General features: G+C 36.3%; 1 protein-coding gene across 1 annotated transcript in view; it reads left to right on the forward strand.

The window, feature by feature from the left end:
- The window catches only part of PTPRZ1 (protein tyrosine phosphatase receptor type Z1), a 188,667-nt gene that overhangs the window by 114,944 nt on the left and 52,589 nt on the right, over positions 1-21,134 (forward strand). Inside the window, exons 7-11 of the mRNA XM_039239659.1 lie at positions 1,404-1,561; positions 1,710-1,860; positions 11,782-11,966; positions 13,574-13,700; positions 20,097-20,143. Coding sequence (XP_039095590.1) covers positions 1,404-1,561; positions 1,710-1,860; positions 11,782-11,966; positions 13,574-13,700; positions 20,097-20,143 — 668 coding nt within the window. The remainder of the gene's footprint in view (positions 1-1,403; positions 1,562-1,709; positions 1,861-11,781; positions 11,967-13,573; positions 13,701-20,096; positions 20,144-21,134) is intronic.

Genomic DNA, 21,134 nt, shown 5'->3' on the forward strand with positions numbered 1-21,134 from the left:
TGTTTTCTTCTAAAGATTTTACTATTCTGTTCACATTTAGATCTACTGTCTTTTGGAACTAATTGTGCTGAAGATGTGAAGTAGGGAATCCATGACTCACTTTTTTCCATTAGGATATCCAATTGATACAGCACTCTTTACTGCAAAGGCAATCCATTCCAACTACGTAGTAATTTTTCCTGTCCTAAAGTAAAAAAATGACATACATACAGTGACTATATATGTATGGATCTGGGTTCTCTTTTATCTTTCACTGTTCTCTTTGTCTGCCTTTGCATGAATATTTCACTATCATGACTTCTATAGTTTTATAAAATAGGTCTTCATACCTGGTAATGAAAGTCCTACAGCATCTGTTATTGTTCAAGATTGTTTTAACTTTTCTTTTCATTTCCATTTAAATTTTAAAATCAGTATGTCAGTAAACACATGCTGTCTAAAACACATGTGTACAAAAGTCTCTGAGGTTTTTATAAGATTTTTTGACTCCATAAATCAATTTGGGGACAGTCAATACCTTCACAATACAAACTCTTCCAACCCATGAACTTGATATTTCCCATAACTTTAATTTTTATCTAATTCTCTCAAGAAAGCTTTGTAATTCTTAATATAGATGTTGCACACATCATTTGTTAGATTTACCTGTGAGTATTTGATATTTTGTTGTTATTATATTGTTTTAAATTGCATTTTCTATTGCTTCATACTGATACATAGCAATATAATTTTTGTATATTGGTCTTATGTACAGTGAACTTACTAAATGCACTTGTTAATGCTAACAATTTGTAAATCCAATATTGTACATGCACAATCATGTATTTTCAAAATATGATGGTATCATTTCTTCAAATCCAATCTTGATGACTGTTTTGTCTATTGCACTGGCCCAGTCTTCCCATTCAATGTTAACCAGACACGGTGATAGCAGGCTGTTTCTGTCTCCTTCTTTATCTCTAGGGGAAAGCTTTCTCAATGGGCCATCCTTAAATACAATGTTTGTTATAGGCTTTTGAAGATAATCTTCACCAGAATGAGGTTATGTTTTTGTTTTATACAAACTGGTATTAAGTCTTCTCAAATGATTTTGCCATATCTATTAAGATGGTTATAGGATTTCTGAGTATCTTTTATATGTAAAATAATCTCTCCAGCGTCTTGCTAGTATAAAGAAACCTTTAGCCCTATGTAGCTGTGTCAGTTTTATCACCATTTTTGAAATATATCTAAAATAGTATTAAAATTCCAACTCTGATTAAATTGATAACAAACCATAGGCCTCTGTTTCCTAGAAGCTTTGAACCGCTAAGTTCCAGTGTGGAGATGCCAACTAAGATACATGTTGTTACTTAAGTTCCAGTGTGGAGATGCCAACTGAGATCCATGTTGTTACTTTGTAGGGAAACAGGCTGCGTTAGATCCCTTCATACTGCTGAACCTTCTGCCAAACTCAACTGACAAGTATTACGCGTACAACGGCTCACTGACATCTCCTCCCTGCACAGACACTGTTGACTGGATTATTTTTAAAGACACAGTCAGCATCTCTGAAAGCCAGGTAATCTTGGAAGTTCAAACAAATACAGTCATTGGAAGCAATTTAAAAATAGTTTCTAAGATTTACTACTGAATATCTATGTTAAAGCACTTACAGGTACCTTTGAAGCAGATACGTAAAATTATATGTTAAATGATCTTTTCCCCAGTTGGCTGTTTTTTGTGAAGTTCTTACAATGCAACAGTCTGGCTATGTCATGCTGATGGACTACTTACAAAATAATTTTCGAGAACAACAATACAAGTTCTCTAGGCAGGTGTTTTCCTCATATACTGGAAAGGAAGAGATTCATGAAGCAGGTATGTGTTGAAATATAATTTTTCTACTACTTTTACAGTTGTTATGTTGTAGGAGGTAATTGTGGAATACTGGAAAATATACAAGACTTAGATATTTAGAAATATTTGATTATTAGCTCTCTTGCTTTAGGTAAGCTGTTTAACTTCTCTGAATCTCAGGCACCGCACTTTAAAGTAGCATTTAAAACTAGCTGTTCCTCCACACATGAATAACCCTGTTTTGCAGATGCGAAATACTGAGATTCAATAAGGAAAGTGAATTTTCTAAAACACACGGTAATAGATAGCAAAGCCACATGCACACTTCCAAATTCACTTCATGGTATTTGCCTGTGCTAAGAGCTGGAGGAAATGAATGATTAAGAAGCCATGGTGTGCAGAGCTCGAGATCACTGCTAGCTGGGGTGGTCAAGAGCCTCTGCAAGAGAATGCCATTTGAGCTGAGTCTTGCTGCATGATTTGGGTTTTAAGGTGCCCATCTTTGTGTTGGTAGCTTCAGGGGACAGGCATAGCACACAGTAGGGATTGAAAGCAAATGCACTGAATTATTAATGACTAAAAAGGGAATCTTCCCCCTGGGTTCCTTCTTTTGGGGAAAAGAAGTTAGTCCGGCGCAAGCAATGGAGAGAACTCCAGGGCAAAGTCCCCAGAGTGCCCTTTGTGTCTTTTGAAGTTGACACAACAGTCAGCAGCCTTTGAAAATGTCCAGAGGACATAATCAGTTGCATCTACTGACTTTTCCTTTTCACTTTACACTGATAGTGTACTGGTTGATGAAAGAAATAGGTGACGTGGCCTTTAGCTTTGAGGACTTAAAACATTTCCAAGTACATGGCTTTCTTTGATCTCAGCCATACAATGAATTTTTGGCCATCTAAAATATTAATCTAATAATCATCTTCTTTTGAAGATGAGCATTAAAAAAGCATGTTTTTAAAAAACCATTACATGTTTTAATGTACTGTTTGTGAGAATTGCATATCCCTTAACATCAACAACAAAACAGAGCCCAAAACAACAGTGATGAATAGCTACACTTAACGTGACAATAAATTTCTAATTAAATTGCCTCAAAGGGAGGAAATCTCATTACATTTCTACCAGCAATAGTAAATAATACTATAACATTCTGTCTGGTAAATAATAGACAATTGATTAGGGGGGAAATCCTAGATTTAACCATCTCCTTTTAGAAAATACAATGTACCAAATAACGAATTAAGTAAATACGATTTTTATTTACTGTGTACTCTTGTCAGTTGTGTTTTATTAAAACTCTTCAGGAGTACCTGGGTGGCTCATTCGGTTAACCGTCCCACATTGGCTCAGGTTATTATCTCACAATTCGTGGGTTCGAGCCTCGCATCGGGCTCTGTGCTGATAGCTCAGAGCCTGGAGCCTGTTTCAGGTTCTGTGTCTCCCCCTCCCTCTGATCTTCCCATGCTCATGCTCTGTCTCTCTCTGTCTCTCAATAATAAATAAAAGTTAAAAAATAAATAAAAACTCTTCAGTCGCCCCCCCATTGCTTTTAGAATAAAACCCAAACCATTCATCGTTACATGGTAGGTCCCGTTTAGCACTTAGGCGTCTTAGCGATTACTCCCCGCCTCTTGCTTCCTTTTCTTGTACTGAACTCTTGGACATTCCCTCAGGATGGAAGACCATGTTCTCCTAGGTTACACTTCACATGCTGTTCCACCCCCTCCCCCTGCCCCCCCCCCCCCCCCCCCCCCCCCCCCCCCCCCCCCCCCCCGCTGTCTTCACTTGCTTCTCTCCTCCTTATCCTTCAAGACTCCAGCAGACTTTGCATCCACGGGGGAGCCATCTCTCACTCTGTCTCCATCCTTATCAAGTCTGCTGTGGCCCTGGCATTGGACTGTGCACTCATGAAGGTGCCATCCTCATAAAATACAAAATCAATGACGCTTATCTGGAGTTGTGTCTGTGCCCAAGTGCTCCTATGTTCTGCGCATCCAAAGTACACAGCAGTTGCCACAGTATGACCATTGTCTGTTTATTTATTCATCTCCCCCCCACCCCCACTGGACTCTGAGCTCATGAAAGAAGTAACAAGTCTTTACCTCCATTGCTGGGCTAAAGTAAAGCTCTCATTCACCAAATACCAAATGATGGAAAGAATCCATTTTCATAGAATAAAAACATAGTGGTTATGCTTGATGGGTGCTTCTTGCACTGTTTAATGTGTAAACCTATATGTAGTTCCAATTCAGTGTAGGATATTGTTCATTTCACAGTTAAGTGATGAAGGCTAAAAGTAATAACAAAAAACAGTAATAACTACCATCTATTGTGTGGACCAATGTGTTCAACCAGGCATTGAACCAGATGGTTTGTTTTCAGCCTCCCAACACCATCATGAAGTTAGCCTCTCCCCTGCCCCCCCGCATTTTACAGTTTGGGAAGATGATATTAAGTGGTTTGCCCAAGTTCACAGAACTGTAAAGGGCTGGAGTCAGTATTTAAACACAATCTGATTCTAAAGGCTTCCAAAGTTTGTTTTATATTTCTAAGGGAACATAATTTCTGCATACATAATTTATGATAATTTTTGATGATCATAATTTATGATGAAATTATATAATAAAAACTGATGGCTTAATGGCATGAACCTTTTTAAAAAAAAAATATCATTGGGTTGGGGAGCCAGAGTGGCTCAGTTGGTGGAGCGCCTAACTCTTGATTTTGGTTTAGATCGTGATCCCAGTGTCATAGAATCAAGCCCCACATCAGGCTCCAGCTGGGCGTGGAGCCTGCTTAAGATTCTCTCTCTCCCTCTGTCTCTCCACCTCTCTCTCTCTCTCTCTCTCCTTCTCTTTCTAAAATTAAGAATTAATAAAAATTTTAAAAATGTTTAAAAAAATAACATTGGGGCGCCTGGGTGGCTTAGTAGGTTAAGCGTCCGACTTTCGCTTAGGTCATGATCTCGCAGTTCGTGGGTTCGAGCCCCGCGTCGGGCTCTGTGCTGACTGCCGGCTCAGAGCCTGGAGCCTGTTTCAGTCTGTGACTCCCTCTCTCTCTGACCCTCCCCTGCTCACGCTGTCTCTCTCTCTCTCTCCTAGAAATAAATAAAAACATTAAAAAAAAAATTTAAAAAAAAATAACATTGGCCTTTCTGGAGTGATCAAATTCTTAATTTTTCCATCATGAATATTTTGCATTCAATAAGCACTTACTATCATGCATATTCCTGTGATGGCTTTCTTCTTTTTTTCCCTTAAGTTTATTTATGTATTTTGAGAGGGGGAAGGGGCAGAAAGAGAGACAGAGAGAGAGAATCCCAAGCAGGGTGCGCTCAGTTTGATCTCATGTCTACAAGATCACGACCGCAGCTGATAGCAAGAGTCAGATGCTTAATGGACTGAGACAGCCAGGCGCCCTGACTTTCTTCTTAATGCACACACTGTCCTTCTTCAACTTTCTGAGTCTGAAAATAAAAACTGAGGATTGCATTTATATCCAGGATTTAATCTTTATTAAATTTAATCTGAAAAATTTTTATAAAAGTTAAATATTATGTGAACTTAATTAAAAAGACAAAAACTGCAAATAAGCACACAGAAAAAAATCTAAAATTCCCTATGATGTCAACGTCCAGGGATAACCACTATGAAGACTTTGGTGAATATCTTTCCAGGCCTTCAGCTTAAATTAAATATGTATTATCATATCTCACGAAAGTGAGACTGTACTACATATATGTTTGTTGATTTTGTTTTACTCAGTAGTACAGATATAGCATTAATACACCATTCTTAATTTTGTGTAATATTCCATTGCATACTTATAACAACTTACTAAACCAGTTCCTCAAGTTTGGACATTCAGATTATATTTATATATTTTGATGCTATATATATCAGGCATCCTCATTTTAACCATGACAGAAATAAAGGGTGACATGAAGGTTGTCAGTTTTCAGTAAATGCATTGTAGAAAAATGTATTTTGCAAAAAACATTGCAAATAATTGCAAAAATTACATGAGGGCTGTATATCCATGTAAACTCCTTGAGGTTAGAGATCAAGCCTTATTCATTTTTACATTGATAGCAGGAACTCCATAAATGTTTGTGAATGAATGCATAGTTTACCAGAACTTCAGTCCTTGAGGTTTGTATTTTTACGCAGAGCTGCATTTGTTAGAGGCTTTTCTTTTTGGCATTGTGGAATGGACACTGGCTCTTCTAAGAGTCACAGAATTTAATAGAAGCTTGAAGGAGTTTGTAAAAACTGCCTTTTAGATGATGAGAAATATGTGTGAATAACCATATGAACACAGCCAAAGTATAGTGTAGGTGAAGTTCAATTTCATCCCATGCCTTCCAGACCCAGATGCTTTCCCGCTGCCTTCTTACCCCACTGTCAAGACTCTCCCACTAAGAATCAGGGACGTTCTAGAGCATGGTGGGGAAAAACCTAGGGCTTTAAAGTCCATAGACTTTTGTGGCGCCTGGGTGGCTCAGTCGGTTAAGCATCAGACTTCGGCTCGGGTCAAGATCTCACGGTTCGTGGGTTCGAGCCCCACATTGGGCTGTGTGCTGACAGCTAGCTCAGAGCCTGGAGACTGCTTCAGATTCTGTGTCTCCCTCTCTCTCTGACCCTCCCCTGCTCACGCTGTCTCTCTCTCTCCAAAATAAATAAATTAAAAAAATAATAAAGTCTGTAGACTTTTGGTATCAAACCTCAGTGCCAGTACTTATTAGTTATATATAAATTGTCAAGTTACTTTCTTATAACATGAGTTAGAAAGGCCACCTTGTTGTGAGGCTTAAATGGGCTAATGTTTGCAAACATATACAGGGTCTTGGACATAATGTGTCCCAGACTTAAAGCTACTACTATTATAACATGTGTGTATATACACTCTTGCATGTGCGTGTGCAAATACATATGAGAGCCAGCTATCATAAGTATGGGGTGCTATTCAAGTTTCCCATGTTTAAGGCTTTTGTTGAATAAAATCATAAATGCACTTCAGATCTCATTTGCTAGCCTTGCAATATATTCAATGCAAAATTTCTTTTAAAAAAATAATACAGTATAGAATGCTTTCCAAGGCAGATTTGCCTGAAACAAGTGTCCTTATAGCTCAATATTGTATTTAAACTAAGAAATTTTCTGTAATTTCCTAAAAAATGTCATGATGAATTAAACATCACTTGACTCATCTTCTTGAAGGTCAGTAGTTTTAAATAGCACTCATTTAGGGCATGTGTACATTAACACTGCATTCCAACTATATGCAGAAAAGTGACCTGGAGATTGTTTACTTCTTAGAAGGTTATATATTACAAAATGAACAGTTGATGAAGTTACAGTGTGTCCCTGTAAAAGATTGACTGGATTAGGTAGAATCTGGAAGGTTCTTTTTGGCCACTTACCTAAAGTGAATGATGTAATCATTAGAAGAACAAATCAACGGGGATCATTTCTAATTACTATTTTTAACATTTGTCAGCATGTTTACATTTGTCGGCATGTTTACATTTGTATTATTAAGATCTGCTGCTCTCTGAGGGGAAATGATAACCTTAATATTGGTTGTCTTCTGAGTCTGTAAATCTGCAAGCTTCTCACAACAAGGTCATCAAAATAACCTGTCTCAATATTTTTCGAAGTGAGGCTCATTAACTTCAGATGAGGATGTGGTAGATAACATCAGTGTGCATCTCAAATTATTTCTGTCATGGGCTATGTTAAACTGCACCAAACTTCAACTCAGTGCGAAATAACGGTAAAATCTCGTGACATCTTAGGTAATTGTGACATTTCCTCTGCCACTCCCCAAGAATCACCACTCTGTCTTTTTTACCTGCATCCATAGTTGTCCTCATAATCCATGGCGCTACGGCTGGACCTTCTCCCTCAGGGCATCTGCCCTCGTGCGGGCTGAGCACACGGAACGGCAGAGGTAGAAGGAGAAGCCTGTCTCCCTTGGCCCTTGGCCACCTGCACCAGCTTTTGTGTTCAGCTGAGAGACCGGTCACAGCCAGAGTTGTCATTTTTACTTCTCCTTCTTCATGTATTTCCCTCTTCTTTTTCCACTTTTTTCCTTTTAACACTCAGTGCTTCACTCTTTGGTACGCGCTCTGCAGGTAATGTGCGTTCCTCTGCATGAAGCATTCCCTCTACATACAAGTTTATGTCAGTGACGAGAAAATACATGACTTTGTATCAGCCAAAATTTTGTGACACTTTTACAACCCTAGGTGAGAAAAACACAACTTAACGTGGTCTATATGGCATATTTTTTACAAGTTTATTTTGCATTCTTCTGGAAATGGGGTCTGGAACATAGAAACTCAAGGCACCCATTACATTTAAGAGTTTGCTGAAATTAAAGGTTAGAAGGTAGCATAGGAATGAGCTTCCTAAAGGCAGGAACAGCGCCATCTCTGGTTGTATGTCGAGAGTGCCTGGGACCAAGTAGATGAGAACTGAACGTTGAAAATAAGTTTTGAAGTAAGAACACTGACCACTTACAGCTCCATTAGGAAGGAAACTACATCCTCATTCTTTGTGTGAGCAGCCTTTGCATTTGTAGTGAAGGAATTACTTGTCTTCTGTGTGACCTGACATGGACCCCAGATTTGTCACATGACTTGGCTCATGCCCAAGGGCTTGCAGGAACTAGTTTCTCCTTCCTGGCCAGCGTTCCTGAAAGAATCAGTAACCGTGACCCACATCACGTGTAGCTTGTGGAAAGGAACTGGGGCACGCGATTCAGTCCTAAAGAAGGAAATGAGACATCAGTCTAGTTCTGAACTCCCCATAATTAAGGAAATTATTTATTATCATGACTTTATCAATTGGTAGCTTGTATTTGATGTCTGAGTGTATGATGACCTGGAAAACCCTTCTTGATTTTCAATGTAGATATATGCTGTATGCACATTATGCATAATGTGTGTGTGTCCTTCTAATAAGATGTCAATTTCAATAAGAAATATAAGGAAAACCTGGAAGCTTAGTGCACATTAATTACTTATTTCATGGTCATTACCCTCCTTTTCTTGGAACACCAAGTTCGTCTATGGAACAAGCTAGATCGTTATTTTAAAAATCCATTCCTACCTGATAGAAGGTCAGCCCTTTGGCAAGATAATAAACAATATACAGAAGTGCAGATTTTTCTCTTGAAAACATTTTCTTTTATTGTTTTTAAGTATATTTATTTATTTTGAGAGAGAGAGTGATCAGGAGAGGAGCGGAGAGAGAAGAGAGAATCCTTGGCTGTTATTGCAGAGCCCAATGTGAGGCTCTATCATATGACATTAGGATCATGACCTGAGCTGAAATCAAGAGTCAGATAGTCAACCAACTGAGCCACCCAGGTGCCCCTTGAATACATTTTAAGCATTTTATCTTTCCCCCATAAAATCCTGTGTTTTAGAATCTTAAAAAGTAAAATTTAGCTGCAGCTTTATAACATATTGCTAAGTTACTGTGATTATCAGTAAACAAAAGGAACATTTAAAAAATATATTTCTTTTTTTTTTTTTAATATTTTTATTTATTTCTAGGGGAGAGAGAGAGAGAGAGAGACAGCGTGGGTCAGAGAGAGAGGGAGTCACAGACTGAAACAGGCTCCAGGCTCTGAGCTGGCAGTCAGCACAGAGCCCGACGCGGGGCTCGAACCCACGAACTGCGAGATCATGACCTAAGCGAAAGTTGGACGCTTAACCGACTAAGCCACCCAGGCGCCCCTAAAAAATATATTTCTAATTACAATGCAAGTTTAAACTATTAAACAAATTACTTATAAGCTTTTACAGATTCATAAAGAAGAAAGCAAAGGAATAAACACTTAAGGAAATACAAGTTTCTTTTTGAAGTCCTACTTTATATTAATGCTGATTCTTAAAGTTTGAAACATCTGCTGATTTCTACAAGTAAGGCAAAATAAACACAGACATCCAACGAAAGTAATTTTGCACTAATTAGGCAGCAGTCCTTTGGGTGTTTTGCAGCGAATGATTTATATTTTCTCAAGAGAATTTTGTTTTGTGTGCATGCATCAAACTTTATTGTGTTTTAAGAGAGTTTCATTTTGTAGAGAGAATAGTTCACTTTAAATCATTTCTACTCTCTAAAACGTGGGATTGATTTTTGTTGGACAAAATGTATAAATTACACTGTCCAGAATCACTTTCAACCTTCTAAAAATGAACTTCGGCTCATTAGAAAGAAGACTGAGGCGATCCTTTTCCTCTAATGATATAGGTTATGTGAGTAGCTCCCTTTTGAGATGATTTGATGGTCTTCTGCCATCTGGCGGCCACTATGGAAGTGTCACCAGATAGAGCAATGATGGTGTAATCTAGAGCTAAATTAGAATACATTTACTTATTCTGAATTCATGCTTTGTCATAAATTTGTGGTTTTGAAGAATTTTTCTTTTATTACCAAAGGAACATCCCATCCTAAATCCTTAGTAGACCAAAAAAAAAAAAAAAACATTAACAGTTTTTACAGTGAATAATCCTATCTCTGAGTCATAAAAGTTATACATGTATTATTTAAAGTATATACATTTATATTTTTCTGGACAATTTACATACCATTGCTAGCACAGCATACATAGGCTAAAACTCCTGTTCTAAATATTGTATATAAAATTGAAGTTTCAATTTACAAGGTCAATTGTTAGTTTTGGGTGCCCTCCTGTGTTCATAAGCAAAACTACAAAGGCTATTTTGGTCACATTCTGATGCTGTTGTTGGCATGTTTTCATTGAGTCTTTCTTTGTGTTCGTGACCATTGGCTGACTTAAGTCAATCGCATGGTCTCATCTGATGGCTTTGTAACTTCAGATATCTCCCAAAAGCAAAGCATGGGTTCTGTGAGCACGTCAGTCTTTAGCTTGAGAGACCTTTCTCACTTTCTTTTGCAAATATATCTAGCCTATGAAGAGATTATATTTCTTGCTTTGCTCCATTAGCACAATATCATACAATTTTTTATTTTTACTTTTGTAATTATCCCAAATTACCACATTATGAGTGCATTTCAGAAATTATCAAAACAGTCTTTTTAATGGGACTAAATTTTTGGCATGATTCTCAGTATAGACTTGAATTCATTTTAAGAAGAACCTGAACAGTTTTCAAAAAAATTTTTTTTTCAGATCAGAGAAACAAATTTTCCTAAGGTTAATTGCTTAATCTATTTAAAATACCAAAGTGGGATTTTTGTCAGCAGGTCCAAAAAATACAGAAATGAGAGTTTTAGTTGTTCTCCTATGGTTTTCTCTTATAGGGAACTTTAAATTATTTCAAGGATTTTGAAACAACAAAATGTCTGATTATAGACCATCTTTTATAATTTAATTCTCCTCATTCTGAGCTAAACATATGTTTCAGGTACCAAACAATAAAAGAGAGAGAAAAGTAAAAACATCATGAACTTGAAGATATCCTTTCTTTATTTCTAAAATTGAATTCATATTCCAAATATATTCAAAATAGGGTTCTACACAATATAGAAATAAAAGCTGTGGTTCTTGTGTTTATTATCTACTACAATAGTTCAGATCTGTTCAGGGGGGCGAGAGGAATAATATAGGAGAACATGAAATTAAAACAATAGTAGTGTTAAAACAGACAGTTCAAAATGACACAGATCACTCCCGTGGCAGAGATCAAAGCGTGCATAACAAGAGGAAGCATTTGACCTAGACCTTTCCTGAATGGGAAGGTAGACACAGATAGGTAAGAGGGAAGGAAGAAGTATTTCAGATACACAAATTGGCAGAAACAAAAGCTTCACAGTGGAGAAGTGTAACTTTTTACCTTCTGTTGAAATAAAGCGCAACAGAAATCTTCATAGAATATGTCTTATTTGTTAAAAATCCTAGAGGCTGATGGTTGTTTCAATAACTGTACTTTTTTTTTCTCTGAAGTTTGTAGTTCAGAACCAGAAAATATTCAGGCTGACCCAGAAAATTATACCAGCCTTCTTGTTACGTGGGAGAGACCTCGAGTGGTTTATGACACCATGATTGAGAAGTTTGCAGTTCTGTACCAGCAGTTAGAAGGAGAAGACCAAACCAAGCATGAATTTTTGACGGATGGCTATCAGGACTTGGTAACTATAAGATCAATTGTTTCATGTATTGATAACACTATAGTTTAATGTTCAAGGTAAGAACTTACATATGATTATATATTGTTGCCCTAAACTTTCTATGAAACTCTCCGGTGGGGAGGAGGGAAACAGAAGCGACACTAAATTAGGTCCAGACTGACAGTGAATTACACTAGGCTCTTATTTGTTTTCAATTACAGGAAGATCACAGCTTTGCTAACAACAACATTATAGAATAGACATGTAGAGAAGACTTGGAAACTAGAGTTCGTCTAGTGTATCCTCTCTTTAAGAATAAAAGGACTCAAAGAACAGTTGACTGTTATCGCACAGTTGTGGAAATAATTGGATCTGGAATCTCCGTGCTCGAATACTGTCATATATCATTTCTCACACCATACTCTTCCGGCACAAGAAAATAGAGTAGGGAACACTTTGCATCAACTTTCCAAGTAGTAGACGTGAGGTCAGTTGTGTCAGACCTTTTTAACAAAAGGCAGATCATCTTTAGGAAAAGATCCACTCCCTCTTCCTCCCCACCCATGCACACGAATTAAAGAAAATAAAGTATGGTATGGAATGGTTGAATCACTGTATTGTACACCTGAAACGAATACAGCACTGTATATTAACCAACAGGAGTTAAAATTAAAACTTTTTTTAAAAGTACAGATTCCTTCTGACCAGAGCATCGCAGTATTAAACTTGGCCTTGGTAGGAAAGGATTAGCCATAGATTGGGTCTAGTTGAGAAAACCCTATCTGGTGGTGGCTCTAGGAAAGCCCCACCGCAGGTCAAAGACACTGGACTATGCATTCAGACAACTAGAGTCCTGCAAGGCCTAGGAACTTGAACTTAAACAAAAACTGTCCTTGTTACCAGGGTGTGGAATACCATATGGGCAAATTGATAAAATACTTAACTTTTTAATCAAGGTATCTAGAACAGGGACGCCGAACCATGGACGTTGTGTCATTTATGGGAATTTGCCATTTTTCATTTCATAATGATATTAAGAAGACAATAGTTCTATTACTATCTGGCTTATAGATTGTAATGGTAAAGAGATAAATTGGGTTTTCAGTGTGTTTTTCCCATTTTGTTCTTTGCAAATGGTCCATGTTTATTTGTCTAAAATGTTAATTTGTAGATTTGGGTACTCATTATGAACTTGATGAGTTCTAGTTGAAAATGAAACTTTCTAAAACTAAACTTTTTAAAAAACAAAGAGGCCTAGTTTTCCAGTGTCTTCATAATTCACAAATGTCACAAATTCAACGTAACAACATTGCGTAAACTTTTTCTTACATTAATAAAATGTAAATATTTTTCATTGAGAGATGTCTATTATTTAAGGACTCTTATGAGAATAATCCCTTTAGGGCACCTGGGCAGCTCAGTCGGTTGAGCCTCCGACTTCGGCTCACGTCATGATCTCACGGGTGGTGGGTTTGAGCCTCACCGAGAGCAAGGAGCCTGCTTTGGATTTTGTCTCCTCCCCACCCTCCCAGATTGCACATAAACTCTCTCTTTCTTAATAAATAAACATTTAAGAGAATTTAAAAAAGAATAATACACTTATATAATTACTGACATCTCTCTTTTAGGGTGCTATTCTCAATAATTTACTACCCAATATGAGTTATGTGCTTCAGATAGTAGCCATATGCACTAATGGCTTATATGGAAAGTACAGTGACCAGCTTATAGTCGACATGCCTTCGGATGACCCTGGTAAGTGCTCTCCTGATATGCCTTTATATAATCTACATAAGGAAGCTAGTTTAGTTACTAGATACAATGGTGCTTTCTCTGTGACTTTATATTGTTTTGGCTAAAGGGCAAAATGATTTTTCTTTTAATCTGAATCATCCACTAATTTTGTGAAGCATAAAAACCATTTTCATTCAGCAGATCTGGGACAGGACAATAAGTAAATTTATTCTAAATATTGAATTCTTCTATTTTTAAAATAAGAATAGCAAAATTGGTTGTTACATCTGTAACGGTCATTGACTGAAAATAGCAATGTAAATATTAAGACTTGTATTTTGATAATGAAGAGTTGGTTTCACTTGTGTTTATTTCCTTTTTCAGCCCCCAAAACATTTTGTAGTAAGTATATACATGATCCTAGGATCATGTGAGGTACTTTGAAATATCTATACACAGCATCCAACAGTTTATCTTAGATAATTTTATCCACTTTTTATAATTCTGTGTGGAGTGGAGGAGACTGCTTTTCTCTTAGTTGATTTGCCAGTACTGTTTCACAAAGTAAAACAAAGATTTTACTTCTAATTGTATTATTTTTGCATGCATCTTCTTTAAGGATTATGGGAAAATCTTTTGATCTAAAACCTTATGCAATAACTATATGAAGTACAGGTCATCATAATTTAACAATTTACAAATGTATATAATTAAAGTCTTTCTTTTGCTAATATAAGCAATTTTAAAGTAATAGAATGGAATTATATATGTATGTGTACATATGTACATGTGTATACACACAGACATCATACATATACATATTTATAAATATATGCAAACACACATGCTTAAATGTAAACATTCTTTGGTCTTCCCTACCCATGAGTCTACTCACTGATATTTTTATAAATTTTTAATGGAGATAGATAGTAATAAATTATATTAATTATAGCATATTCCAGTTTGACATATTGAAGGAAAACTGATGTGTATTGATTAGCCTTTGTAGTCCGTATGTTACAGCAGGGATTATAATCCATTATGAGCTTGTTCACTCATTACCTCAACATAGTTGTTCTCAGCAATCAAATTTTTAAGTATATATGTCAGAGCTTTAGAGGTTAGATTAGGTATCCTCCTAAAACACAGGCTACAAACTTGCCAAGTTACTTCCCAGATTAAAATGTTGATGGCTAATGAATATCACTACTGTCATGATGACAATATCACTATTTGGTATTTCTTATGATCTGCCTCATGGCCTGTGTATGATGCATTGCTTTTATTTAGCATTGTTTTACAAAATTAGTTTATTTTTAAATGGAATGTGAGCTCTAAATGTTATTGAAAGGTGAGTATCAAATTAACTGCCCATAGCTTCAGTTACACTTATGCTCTGACTGCCATTCCTCAGGCACGTTCCTCGCATGGATCCACCTAGAAAATCACATCTTTAGCAGGGTGTCATTCACCGTATTGGCCAATAGAACATGTGAATTGATGAAATGTGACATAAAAATCTCCTCTAATCCTATTGTGTGTTTCAGAATGGGAATTCCACATTCATTTAATTTACTATCTTGGTTTAATTATACCACTCTCATCTGCACAGAAAACAGTTTCCCAGGAGTTTACAAACAATAATTCTAGCTATTTGCTATGTTCTTTCTCACTCTATCCACTATGCCAAAATTTTAAACTTTCTGAATTTTTTCTCTTTTTTCTTTTTGAGATGTTTATTGCATAAAGAAAAACAGATCGAATGTCTGTTTTCTACAGAAATGATTTCTGAGTGATCCTTTTAGGCTGAGTCAACACTTGCACAAAGTATGACATTCTTGTATCATTCGTAGCACTTTCACATTTGTACAAAATAAGAAATATTATAACTTGATTTCCATTTATTTAAAGGCTGGGGACACTGCTGAGCTAATGAGATGTTAGTTTGGACAAACCATTTGATCTCCATGGATGTCTGTCCTTTAAAGCATTTTGTACAGTAATGATGTTTTAGTAAAAGATAGTGTTTGATTTAATGTTTCACTATGATATTCCTCTTAAAAGCAACGGTTAAAAACTTAGATTATTCCTTAATTATTCCTACCAAAAAGTCCTTCATCAGAAGCCAATTTACCCAAAGTTTGAGGTCTTCTTAATTTGCATAAAAAAATATTTGTTACTTTAGATCTCATTTTCTTTCTGATCTAGAAGGCTGCACTGGCATTTTAATTCATGTATTTTCAATTTGTTACTAAAATTACATTATTTTAAATACTTCTGTGGTAAATACATCACAGTAAAAATGTTGACGAAAGTACTGTCGCGTGGCTTAGTATGATGATGCTTGCAAGAGTCTTAGAATTTATGTGGCTAATAGAGATGTGAGTGGCTTTTGAGTTTGCTGATTATTTCATTGTTTTTATTAGTACCATTTCATCTTGTTAATTATGTTGTTCATTACCTTAGTAACATTGTAATGTATCCTGTTGAGTTGATTTTTATTATTTTGGGTGAGCTGTTTTCTAAAGACTGTATCGTTATTTGCTTTTGCTAGAAAGAAATGAAGGAGGTCCTTTATAACTGCCCTCATTCTTTCAATAGTAGATTTCACATATTTTAATCAATATCCACGAAAGAAATCTTAATCTTCCAAATTGTGCGCTTCACTTTGGCTAATTTGATTATTGCTTGTGCATTTTAATTATACTTGCTGTGTACAACAATATCACCATAAAACTGGTGTTCACAAAATATTATTATAAACTGCTATTTTAAAATCCATGCATAAATGCGTATTAAGAAACCATTTAAATTTGTCTAGGAAACTTTTTTAAGGTTAAACTGAAATGTATATTCTTTCCAAAGACTTAATAGAAAATTATATTTATGAATACATAAATCATAAATATATTTATGTCATTGTAACTAAAATAACTGTCATTTCATTCTATAATGTACAGCTAATTATTGTACAGTTATAGAGGATATTATTCCAGTACATGTTTTAGGGCCTTGATAATTACATGTGTTAAATTTACATGTGTGGCGAATTAGATCACATGCTTTTCTGTTGTTGCGTGTTTTTCAGTTATGTAACAGTTGTGCTTGTTAAATCACTATATACATGTCCTTATTCTGCCTGTACTGCCCTATCCTGTGGGTGTTACAAGATTTAACATCACAGTTTGAAGAGACTGCAATCTACGGTTGCTTTGACCTTTTGCACTGTGAAACTTGGCTCCTCTTCAAACAATTAAATAAGCCTTGCTTGCCAACCCATGTCAGTGTTGCTGCTTTTTTGCCTTATGGAATATTAATGTGTTACTAACAGGCTCTTTTAGAAAATGCAGCATTACATGTGCTCGACAACAAAACCAGAATGAACCAATAGTTTTTGCTGAGTTGTCACACATAGTGAATTTCAAGTGTTCACTCAAAAAAAAAAAAAAAAGAAAGGAAAAGTATTCACAACCTTTACTGTTAGACTTTTTGTAGCCTTCGTGCAGTCTACTGGGACCGAGTGCGTGAGAAGACTGTAAAGCATTATAATTGTTGAGCTCCTAATATATTAGTAGTGCCTGAGTCAGATCAGTGGTGACTAAAATATCACTTATTTGTGAGGAACCAGCAAGCCAAAGGGTACCCAGTATGCGATCTTGTGCTGAGTACTTGAACTACACCTCGGGTACTCTGAACTCTCAGACTCAGAAGTATGGCTTCAGAATCTCCAGGAAGATAGAAAAATTTTTTCTAAAATTATTTGATTTCAAAATTGTTCTGAAGAGGCTCTGCAGGAGAGTTCTGGATTATATGGAGGAAGGTGTATTGAATTGCTCTTGGGCAACCACGGAATTTTAGTCAATTCACATAATCTAATAGGAAACCAAAATGAAGATCCTTCAAAGAGGGTTAATACATACAGATCTGAAGACCCCCAGACTTGGGATATTCACCCATAAGAGGGCCATGAAGCAAAGAGGGACCAAAGGACTGTGGGGACCCATACATTTTGCCCCTAGGCTCCAAAGCGTCCAGAAGATGTCTTACCACTAACTGCAGTGAACAGCAAGGCCAGTTTCAGTACCTACTCTTCGGAGAAAGTACTGGGTAAAATCACACATTTTAACTTAATAGGAACCAGAATCCGTGTAGTTAATTTATGCTGCAGTAAATGGATAAAAATAAATTAAATGCAATAATACTCTTCGAGAACATTGGAAGAAAAGGAAATCAGTCCTCAATGTGATAATTATATACACCCTGTGCCTGCTTTGACAGTCATAAGAAAATTACTTTTACTTATTAAAAGTATCAAGTTAAGTAAAGTTAGACCATGCTTTTGTTTGCTCCCTTGTTTGTTTTTAATTTTACAACATTTCTTTAAGCATGTTGAGGAGAATGGACTATCACTGAGTTTTTTCCCCATCGCCTCTTAACAGAGAAAAATCTACAGACTATGTATCACTAACAAATATTTGTTATGACTTGCCCCTATTAACTTTAAAATATTTTAAAAGTACTCGAAAAGGTATGACTCCATTTAAAAGCATTTCAATAAAGGAGCACCTGGGTGGCTCAGTCGGTTGAGCATCCAACTTCAGTTCAGGTCATGATCTCGGGGTCTGTGAATTCGAGCCCCGTGTCAGGCTCTGTGCTGACAGCTCAGAGCCTGGAGCCTGCTTCAGATTCTGTGTCTCCCTTGCTCTCTGCCCCTCCCCAGCTCATGCTCTGTTTCTTTGTGTCTCTCAAAAATAAGTAAACATTTAAAAACAAATAAATAAATAAAAGCATTTCAATAAATTATGGCTTATTTCACGTGCTGAATTTGAAGGTTTCGTATGCATGAACTTCTCTAATTGTCGTTTGTATAAAATCATATTGAAATTTCTTATTTGTCTTTTACAGTTTAGTTGCACTCCATCTTTAAGCTCACATGTATTTATTTCCTTAGGGGTTATAGAGATACAAGTGTTCCAGACTATTTGAAATCATTTTAATTTGAAAATGTGAAGAATAAAGAGCATGAAAAACAAGAAATAGAAAATGGAGAAACATTAATGATCCAAATAAAGGTTTCCAAACTCTTTCACAGTCAGTTTCAACAAGAAAAAAAAAATAATTGAATGTTAAAATTTAATTCAGGGCTAAATTAACAGTGTTCAGGGTAAGTAACTTCGAGATAGCTAAATAGTCAAGAGTATTAATTTTATCTAAGTTCACTTGATAGCGTGACTCACTTCTAAATTCGTCTTGAATTCTCCTCTAAATGGAAAGCATGCACAGGACCACATTTTGTAGTTTTACATTTCTTAATATCTGGAGATTTTCTGTTAAAAATAACTCAAGAAAGTCTATTATAAGACAGGACTGGATTTGATAAACATTTCATGTTAGTCCAGTTTTGCCTTTGGAAACTATGTGTAGAGTGTGCATTTCCTCTGAGGATACCTGGAGGTATAAAACATAGAACATAAGCAGCATTGGGATAGTGAAGAGCCTGAATCTTGGGAGATGGAGTGAGATTCTATAAAATAACAGGAATAAGGGAACTATTTCTGCAGTAATGCTTAGTTCCACCTGCGTCCTATGCGGCACAGGTGAAGAGTGAGGAACACTGCCTCTGCAGTTGACCCCTCAGTAATTTGACATCGGGGCTACATTCCTTGTTGGAGAAAGGGAACCAGCTCCTAATCTTTTCTCACATTATCGGCAGGCTGTGTGTTAGGACTGAGATAGCCATGTACTGGAAGTACACGGATTTTGGTCTTTGGGAACAGCAGACTTGGATGAGCCCAGCCAGATCTTTGCATAGACGGCACAGCTGAGTTTCCCGGGTGAGAAGGAACCAGATCCCTCCGGTCAGTCCTTCCTGTGGCCGGACAGGCTGGACCTGCTGGAAAACACTGTTTGGTGCGGCACCCTGCGTACATATAAGCATGAGCCCAAATTCACAGCGTAAAGGGAAGCATTGGGCCCTCCACCAGAAGAAGGACTGAAAGAATAAGTAGCTGAATAAGAAAATAAATCCTGTCAGTTCTCCTAATCCCTGCCATTTCCCCCATCTATGCTGATGAAAAATTATTTGGATTTTTTTATACTCAGTCTGTCCCCCTTTCCCTTCTTAGCTTCAATCACATGGAGAGGGGAGGGAGGAGGGGACGGGAGTTGGATTACAGGATGGAAGTGAAGGTTTTGAATGCAGTTTCATATAAGCTTATGGAGCAGTGTGTCGTGTAGTGTTCAGTAGTGTTGAAAAGTCAAATCTGAAATTTTTATTTTTGGAGATTCTGTATTTTCAAAGCTAACAAGTCTTTTTTTTTTTTCCTTCCCCACCTTCCCTCTTTCCATCCAAAGGTAAACCCGCACAGCTGAAATTATTGAATAAACATTTTAATACTTTTGTTTCTAATTTTGTAGAACTTGACCTCTTCCCTGAATTAATTGGAACTGAAGAAATAGTCAAGGTAATATAGCTATTTTTTATATTAAAATGTTTTAAAATTAAAAACCTTTTTTTCAGTTGTTGGGTAGGTTTCAGATGTTGCATTAATCAAAGTTCATGTTGCATTATTCATTGTGGGATTAGTTACCAAGCATTATAGGTAGTGATGTAATCGATATACATGATACTTTCATAAAGAGTTAGAAGATACTTTGATAGTATAATAAAAATAACAGATAGAAAAGGGTTGGTGATAATGAAAAAATGAACTTTAAAGGTAATTATAGCTATAAACTATAAATATAAATTAGAATTTTTCAGCATTCAAGTTTTTCTAAAAGATTAAAACAATATTTAACCAATTCTTAACATTTCTACAGTTTATTTATAAGTAACTTAACCAGTGGTTGACAGAATGATAATAAATGAACCAAAACTAAGATGTATATATTCTTTTGCCCATTTAATCTGAATAGTTGTGTTTGGATTACTCATATGATAAGTGTCTGTTACTAGCATAATGTCCTGTAAGTAAATAGATATTTAAGAATATTTATAGGGATGCCTAGGTGACTCAGTCGGTTAGCCATTGGACTTCAGCTCAGGTCATGATCTCACAGTTCGTGGGTTCAAGCCCCACATCCGGCTCTGTGCTGACAGCTCAGAGGCTGGAGCCTGCTTCAGATTCTGTGTCCCGCATTCTCTGCCCCTTCTCAACTTTCGCTCTGTCTCTCTCTCTCTCTCTCTCTCAAAAATGAATAAACATTAAAAAGAAGAATATTTACAAATTTTAACATTGTCTTAATTTCTGAAGTAAAGAAAAAATGACTCATGTAGCTTCTATTTCATCCTAAACCCAAATATACTGTTCATCTTAACTGAGATTATATGTTAAATCCAGACATTATTCTTTTTTTTTTTTTTTTTTTTTACAAATAGTTTATTGTCAAATTAGTTTCTACATAACACTCAGTGCTCATCCCCAAAGTGCCCTCCTTCATGCCCATCCCCCC

The sequence above is a fragment of the Hyaena hyaena genome, unplaced genomic scaffold, assembly GCF_003009895.1.
Source record: "Hyaena hyaena isolate Hyena2069 unplaced genomic scaffold, ASM300989v1 scaffold_161, whole genome shotgun sequence".
In the NCBI taxonomy this organism is placed as follows: Eukaryota; Metazoa; Chordata; class Mammalia; order Carnivora; family Hyaenidae; genus Hyaena; species Hyaena hyaena.